General features: G+C 37.3%; 1 protein-coding gene across 1 annotated transcript; it reads left to right on the top strand.

Annotated features, from left to right (window-relative positions):
- Nucleotides 1–2,852: 2,852 nt before the first annotated feature.
- LOC107745826 (transmembrane protein 26-like) lies at nt 2,853–6,976 on the top strand. Its single transcript, XM_016559829.1, has 3 exons — nt 2,853–3,038; nt 4,513–4,701; nt 6,341–6,976. The coding sequence occupies exons 1-3, from the start codon at nt 2,853–2,855 to the stop codon at nt 6,974–6,976; spliced, it is 1,011 nt and encodes a 336-aa protein (XP_016415315.1).
- Nucleotides 6,977–7,951: the final 975 nt, after the last annotated feature.

Below are 7,951 nucleotides of genomic sequence, written 5' to 3'. Positions count from 1 at the left end.
AAATTTTTTTTTTCAGTATTCTTTGAGGAATAGAAAGTTCAAAAGAACAGCATTTAGCTAAAATAGAAAGCTTTTGTAACATTATAAATGTCTTGACTTACTTTTTGATCAAATCAGGGTGGGTTAAGCACTGGAAAAATTACATTGTAAGGCATAATCTGTTTCTGTCATTGTTAACCATTGTTGGCTGTGTTTCTTTGGGTGTTCTGTGTATACATTCATATACATCCAAAAGTCTAACATCTGATGTTTTGATCTCATAGCCTATATAAAGACACTGACAGCATCCTACATCACAGACAGCCTCTGCTGAGGAGACTATAAAGGCAACTGAGTGTTGATGGACCATTTCATCAAAAGCTAGTCTATCATTCACAGATATCTGGCTCTCCCCTGAGAGAGATCTGAAAGAGTAGGCATTTTCTCATCCTCTCCCCTCATGAAAATGCTGATGATTTCAAGAAGGAGAATGACAGAAGCACTCTGAGAGGGTCAGTAAATAGCAGTGGGTAGTGAGTTTGATGGGCCTAGGAGTAGGGATGGATTTCTTAATGACCAAAATAAATGGCCACTCAATCCATCCACAAACACAGTTTGTCTTCACCTGAATTCTCCCCTGACAGGCTGTCCTCCCTAAACAAATGTTCACTGCTGATGTAGTGTGCCATGCTCGAGATTTATTGTGTGGCTGAAGGAGTTAGTCTGTTCTGTCTAGACATATCATTCCTGCAGGTGGCACCACATACAGTCACACATAGATGTCACTGACACTATTATAATGTGAAGAACTCTGAAAAGTTAATGTAATTTATTCTACTTCGTATGAATTCAGCTGAATACATTTGATTTTGGATTCTAGACATGTTATATATTTCATTCATTCACTCCGCCAGTGTCAATTCTGCGTTGTGTCACGAGCCTCAAGCACAACTTGCTAAACATACAGCACAGTTTTTGGTTCATTTTGAGTTGGACATGATGTAAAAGTAGACTAATAACCTTGAGTCAAATTAATTCAGAGACAGCTCCGATTCACTAGAAAGACCCAGCTCATAAGAATCATTCACCCAGGAATCGGGCTATGCTGCATTTTTCGATTCACTACAGAGAATTGGCTTACCGGTTATGCTCACTGAACTATTCGAATGTTTTCTAGTGTAGATCAGTGGTTCTGCTGCATTCTTGTGATTCATTAAAAAGAATATACGGGAATTGGAATACACTGGTATGTTTCGTGGTATTCAGCGGTACAGTGTCACAATTTACATTACACGATCATCCAACATTTATTCCCACTTTGGTAGGCTACAGGGATCAGGAATTTTTAGATGAGATTTCATATGATTTGTAACATTTCATAATTATATAATTTCATTATGATAATATGTGTTTATTCATCAGAGTGCTGATATGGAATCAGTCTGTGCAATAATGGTGGGGATTTTTCGGTGAATCTTTCTGCATGTCATTTCGCCAGAATGTGAAGTTTATGAGTGAGTCATTTGAACCATTCATTCAACTGATTTGTAAACAAATGGTTAAACTCTGATTCATTAATTGACAAAACAAGTAACTGTGCTAATGAGAGAGACACTGAATCATTTACTCAACCGAATCATTCAAAACGTGGATAAATCCATGAATGAAACAAGTCTGTTGCTATGTCCTAAATCACATAGGATACAGTAGGTACTACATTTGGTTTGAAACTTACTTTGTGACCATTAAAAAAGTACATAGTATGAGTTAAACAGTAGCCTACAAAACAATACAAAACTGAGATTTGGGACAGCGTCGATTAATTTGTTTTCATTTTTTTGTCATGTCCGAGAACCTGTTACAAAAATCACAAGAACCGATTCTGAATCCTATTATTAATAGCATATGATCCCATGTCCACTGTAAAGGTTGCATTCCCTATGTTTTTCTGTGGAGGTGTCTTATCACGGCCCAAGTTGGGTGGTACTACTGTGGCATGGTGGAATCACGGTGTGTATGTGTAAAATGTGTCTGAAAATGCCGTCTGAAAGACTGGCTCCTCATTGTAGATAACTTTGTTCTTGGGGCCCTTAAGGATGACATCATAATGGATGATCATACAGCAGCAGGAAGTGTTATCTGTGACATGTTCAGTCACAATAACCTCAAATGCCCACAAACACACATGTTCAGGCACACACACACTCCATCCTTCTCTTTCCCAAAAGACTGCTTTTTATCTATACAAGACACACACACACACACACACACACACACACACACACACACACCCATATCCAGAAGCAGTCCCTGAAACCTCAGGGGGGATAAGTTGTGTTTGCAGTTAAAAAGGACTGTCTCCAACTCAGGGGTAGACAGAGGTTTGTGGATATGGTAGAAGCTTTTGTTTAGGTAATCTGTGAAAACAAGTGGAATATATTTTATAACAGTCACTTGAGTATTTGAATCTGGATCCTTTGGCTGAACCCACTGAAAGTAAGTCTGGTATAATTTTATACTGTTGCATTGAGATTTAAGGAAATCTTAAGTAAGCTGTCTTAGTGGTAGAGTACTTGTATAATATTAAGCATTTGTTTATCAAATTTTAATATTTCATAGGAGACTATCAGATATGTATTTTATTTATTGATTTATTAAATAAGACAGCACCATTTTATGAACTTTATCCAATGATTAACTAATCAATGAATAAATAATTCAAACTGTTCCTTTAAGGTATGTATTTAGGTGCACATGCATGTTTAGTATTTTAAGTATTCCATTTATATACGAGAACAAATGCATCATATTAAAAAAGCTTTTTCTTTGCCCTTCAGTTCTGTCTGTCTGATTCGGACTGCGTTGATTGAACAATGTGCCGGGTTCTGAACATCTTATTGGCTCTTCTGAGTCGCTTCCTGTTTGCGGTGCATGGCGTCCTGACAGTGTGGCGTGTAGTGGAGGTGACTGGCGAGCCCTCCTATTGGCTGCTGCTGATGGGTGTGACGCTGCTGGGGGTGGAGATGGCCATCACTATCAAATACACACGCGCCTTTTATGCTCACCAAGGCTGCAATAATTTGATTAAAAATAAAATAAAAACAGTACTATTGTGAAATATTATTACAATTAAAACAAAATAGCTGTTTTCTATTTTAATATGTTTTAAAATGTAATTTATTACTGTGATGGCAAAGCTGCATTTTCAGAAATCATTCTAATATGCTTATTTGATGCTCAAGAAACATAATCATTATCAATGTTGAAAACTGCTTACTTTTGTGGAAATCATGATACATTATATTTCAGGATTCTTTAATGAATAGTAAGTTTAAATGAACAGCATTTTTTAAGTAGACATCTTTTGTAAAATTATACATTTCTTTACTGTCACTTTTAACAAATTCACTGAATCTTTGCTGAGTAAAAGTATGAATTTCTTTCAAATAACAAACAAAATGTTTACTGACCCCACACTTTTGAACAGTAGAGTAACATGTAGTTTAAACATGAAGATTAACAGCAAGGCAATCAAATTTATAATGACATAATGGCATTACACATTTTTGAGGTCTCTGACCCAACCAGCCACATTATCTGCCTTGTAGATAAAATATATATATATATAATTTATCCAACAATGAATAGTTTATCATAGAAATATTATGTTTTGTGAAAGAAAAAAATTAAGTTAATTTGGAACGACATGTGGGTGAGTAAACAATGACAGAGTTTTCCTTTTTTGGTGAACTATCCTATTAAGGACTCTTTTCACTAGGACATGATGTGTTTGGCAAAAATAGTTTTACCAACTGTCTTGACAGTCTCAGAAAAAAGAGAATCTGTTATGCCTTTTTTAAAATAACTTTACTGAGTTATTCCAAACGTTCTAGTACAAAAAGACACAGGGCTCAGAAGCAGGGTGCCTTAATAATGATTAACACTAACGAGAATGTGGGAAGTTACACTCGTTTCTTCAAGCTCGGCACTTCAGTCTGTCTTGCGAGGACTGGTGATAATAATAACCCCTTCTCTCAACTCAGAAAAAACAACCTTTGCATTCACACAGAGCAGCACATCATTACATTCAGTCAGACTTGATTCTGTTTTTGGTTCATTTATGTATGTACATTGAGATTGCTGTGCTAGGAAATTTATTAATGAGACTCTACCCTCCCACTGACATGGACCTGCTGAGAACCTCCTCCTTACCTCTGTCTTTCTCATCAACCTCTTCACTTTACCATGATCTCCATCTGAACCTTTCTATCTCTCCTTCTCTGCCGTACTACTTTTCTATGCATACTATCTCTCTCCTGCACACTACACTTTGAAGTCTCTGTGCTCTTTAGAGAGGCTTGCCTGTGTCAGTGGGGATTTGCATAGCTAATGGGAGTAATTTGCAGTCTGCTTTGGGCTGGTGTGCCTGCAGCACCGGACTCTGTGGTGTGACCCAGCTTTACCACCCAATCAGAAGAATCTGACACACATACAACTGTTTGGTGACTTTACTAAGTCAAAAGTAAAGAATAGGCGTGCTCATCCATCCATCCATGTGATGATCCACTCTTCTGCAGGTTCTCACCTATGGTGTTTCTATATCTGAGCACTGTGATTCCCTCGGTCTGGTTCCTGGAACTGAACCTCCTACAGTCCAATCTGCTCATCAACTCGAGCACAAACTCTGACCCGCAATTCTTCTCCCAGATCCCTCTAACAATGGTGGGTGGAAAACAATCGTTAACAATAAAACTCTGACTTGACCAGAAAAAATAAGTTCAGCTTTGAATCTTTGCTGTGTTTGGTGTTTTAGTACTCATATTTCTGGGAAAACAATAAACATAAAATGCTCAGATGGAACTTGATTAATTCGTAGAAAGCAGTTTTCTGTAAAGTGTCTGCAATTCTGAAAAAAAATCTAATGCAGAAGATTAATAGATTAGGAGTGGTAAAGAGTTCAGTTTCACCTTTGACCTGTGGGCCTTGTACAAAAGCACAAACACTTATAATCACAGTTTTTTTTTTTTTCATTTGTAAATTTCATGTGTCTGCTGAAAACAGCTCGTTTTGCTACTGGATATTGCAAATTGGTGTGTCTTACGATATTATTTTAATGTATTATTTTAACTAGTATGAACACACTGGTTTGTAGTGCAAACAGTTTAATCGTTTACTGCACTTTGTTATTCTTCTTGTTATTTCCCTACAGCGGCTAATGAACTGGAAGTCTCACACATTCACATAAAACGGCTTACTTTTGCGTTGAAAAATAAGGTGGATAACACCTTATTGTCTACAGCAGTTATCAGGACCTGTAGGTCAGGAAAAGGTCAGGAAAGATTCAAGTCTGTATTACAAAATTTGACTCTAAAAATATTAAAGCATGTCCAATAACTTTCTAAAAAAAATCGGACCAGATTATAATCTTTTTAAGAAATTGTTTTTTAAAGAGATTTCTTAGATTTAACATTTTCATTAAGAATGAAGTTCTCAAATATTTTCTTAAGTTCATCTTAATTTTTGTCTTAAGAATAAAATGACAGGCTTTAATATTTGATTGTATAATAGCCAAGTAATGAAGTTGTCTAATACAACAAATTCTACTTAAAACACTGGTAAATCTTAACAATAAATTTATTGAAAAATGTATCCATCATTAACATCTATGCTGCAATGCTTAATATTAAAAAGAACCCAATAAATGGATTAAAAAAAAATTCCACAAATTTTAGTTCTTAAAGTAAATTTTTTTCTATTGAACAATCTTAAGAAAAACGCTAGAAACATTTGTAAAAAGTATTTTTGGAGATACAAAGTATTTGTAACTTCTTAAGTTTATATCCAAGATCCAGTGTTTTTATATACCGGTAGTTACATAAAATGCTGCTGATCCTGTCTGAGGTTTTTAAAGGTTTAGACTTTACCTCCATATCCTTCTTACAGCTTTGTATCTGACTAATCAGAATATTTTTTAATATTGATGACTGTGATAATTGTTTTTTGTTGTGACTTTGTGTAGGTGGAAAGCTGGGTGTTTTGTAAGAATATGCTGTAAAAGCTAATCAGTGACTTTTCTGAAAAGCTTTTTTGAAACCATATCATCTCAGTTGTCCTCTTTCATTAAGTTAATCCTCCAGTGGATCTTTTGTTGAGGCACTCCAATAAGTCAAAGCAATCATTTTTTTCTTTTAAACTGTTTGAACCTTTTTAATCTGGTATTACAATAACATCTTAACAACAATTTTGATTCATCCATTCAAATTATCACAGTCTTGCTGTGTGCTCTCACTGTCTGGGCTGTTACCATGGTGATTAGCCTATTTGTGGTGTGTGTGTGTGTGTGTGTGTGTGTGAGAGACAGGGGTTGGCACAACTTGATCCTGAGAACTGGGTGGAGGCTCTGGAGCAGACCATGTTGATCATTTTGGTTCTGGGCCGCTGGCTGATGCCGAAGGGTGACATGTCACGTGACCAGCTATCTCAGCTCCTCATGGTTTATGTGGGCCTTGGAGCTGATATCCTGGACATCTTTGACACGTTTAAGGAGCCACAAGTGAAAACCAAGCAGGCTGTGATCATTGTTGGGCTAAGTTTGTTCTCCTGGGCCTTGATGCAGTTTCCTCTTGTTCTTACCCAAACCAGCCATTCCAAATTCCAAAAGGAAGGTCAGTCAGAGGCTGCAAAGCCTGGGCGAGCTGGCTGGACCGTTTCCTGCTGCTCTAGTGAAGCCTGGAGCCTTCTGCTAACGGTGGGTCTGCAGGATGGACCATTCCTGATTTACCGTCTGTACCTCATGATACGTGAGAATGTTCTGAACCAGCTGATGATCTTCTTCACATGCAAGAACATCCTCATTGTTTTGCTGGAGGTCTACAGGATCTGTGTTGTCCACTTTGAGCAGAGCAATACAGGGGGCAGAACTGAGTCATGTGACCCGTCTCATGAACACTCGGAATGGACTGATGGAGAGGCTATTGAATCCAGCTGTCAAGAATAGATTAGATTCACACTTACTGCAAAGACTATCTGTCTATCTATCTATCTATCTATCAGTCTATCTATCAATCTGTCTATCTGTCTGTGTCTATCTATATTTAAATCCGTCTGTATAGACAGAATTAAAAATGGTGCCTTGTATGCTTAAAAGTTTTGGAAGGTTAAACTTACTCAAAATCCTATCATAAACATCTCAATTAGATTCAAAGCTTTAGATTCTGAGATTGTATTATTCAAAAAATCTCACAGCCAGCACGGACAGCACAAAGAGCACAATTGGTAGCAGTTGCTGTACCACTTGAGGCCAGCAGATGGTAGTGTGAACAAACTCAATGTAAGGGCAGAGCTATGATGAAATTCAGAAATCACTATGGAGATCATGACGCCTCTTCAACTGTACCCTGACGCACACCCTCTGCACACAGCAACCTGTGACATTTTAGCATCTAACATCAGATCAATGGGTAACAAATCAGTTCCTGAGTGCTTTCTGATATTTGTGAAGGATCTGTCCACGGCTGTCTCATTACTCAAAGTTCAAGCCTTCCTTCTTGCTCAGAACTCTCGTATCTTTTTGACGGTGACATGTTTGATTGAAGTACTGTCATAAAGACCAAAATAGCATGCAAAAAAATCTGTGAGACTGGAATACACAGCTGCTGTCAATCATGGGTTTAAAAGCAGAAAGCAGTGGTTTCTTAGAATGGCAGCTAATTAGGATATCAGTAAGAATAAAAACACACATATCATGTACTTTTGTGATTATTGTTTGTTTTGACAAGCTGTCAGATTGCTGGCCAAGCTAAAAGAGAGAAAGAAACCTGATAGACCTGAATAGAGAAAGACAGAGAGGGAAACACCTCAAAGTGAGCCCTGTCATTAGTACTGTTCTGTCACAAAATCTTTCATTCCTGTGATGAAAACAGGGCAACAGACTTTGTTTTTGTTGGGGGGGGGGTTTCTCTCTGTGTCTGTC

Source organism: Sinocyclocheilus rhinocerous, unplaced genomic scaffold (assembly GCF_001515625.1).
Source record: "Sinocyclocheilus rhinocerous isolate Xijiao unplaced genomic scaffold, SAMN03320098_v1.1 scaffold558, whole genome shotgun sequence".
NCBI lineage: Eukaryota > Metazoa > Chordata > Actinopteri > Cypriniformes > Cyprinidae > Sinocyclocheilus > Sinocyclocheilus rhinocerous.
This window is presented reverse-complemented; position numbering and strand designations above follow the sequence as displayed.

What these genes read in the sequence shown, in the direction of transcription:
- LOC107745826 (XM_016559829.1), top strand. Translation starts at nt 2,853, where the DNA reads ATGTGCCGGGTTCTGAACATCTTATTGGCTCTTCTGAGTCGCTTCCTG. An exon ending in AATACACACGCGCCTTTTAT is followed by an intron (nt 3,039 to 4,512) that starts GCTCACCAAGGC and finishes AGTAAAGAATAG; the next exon opens with GCGTGCTCATCCATCCATCC. An exon ending in CCCAGATCCCTCTAACAATG is followed by an intron (nt 4,702 to 6,340) that starts GTGGGTGGAAAA and finishes TGTGAGAGACAG; the next exon opens with GGGTTGGCACAACTTGATCC.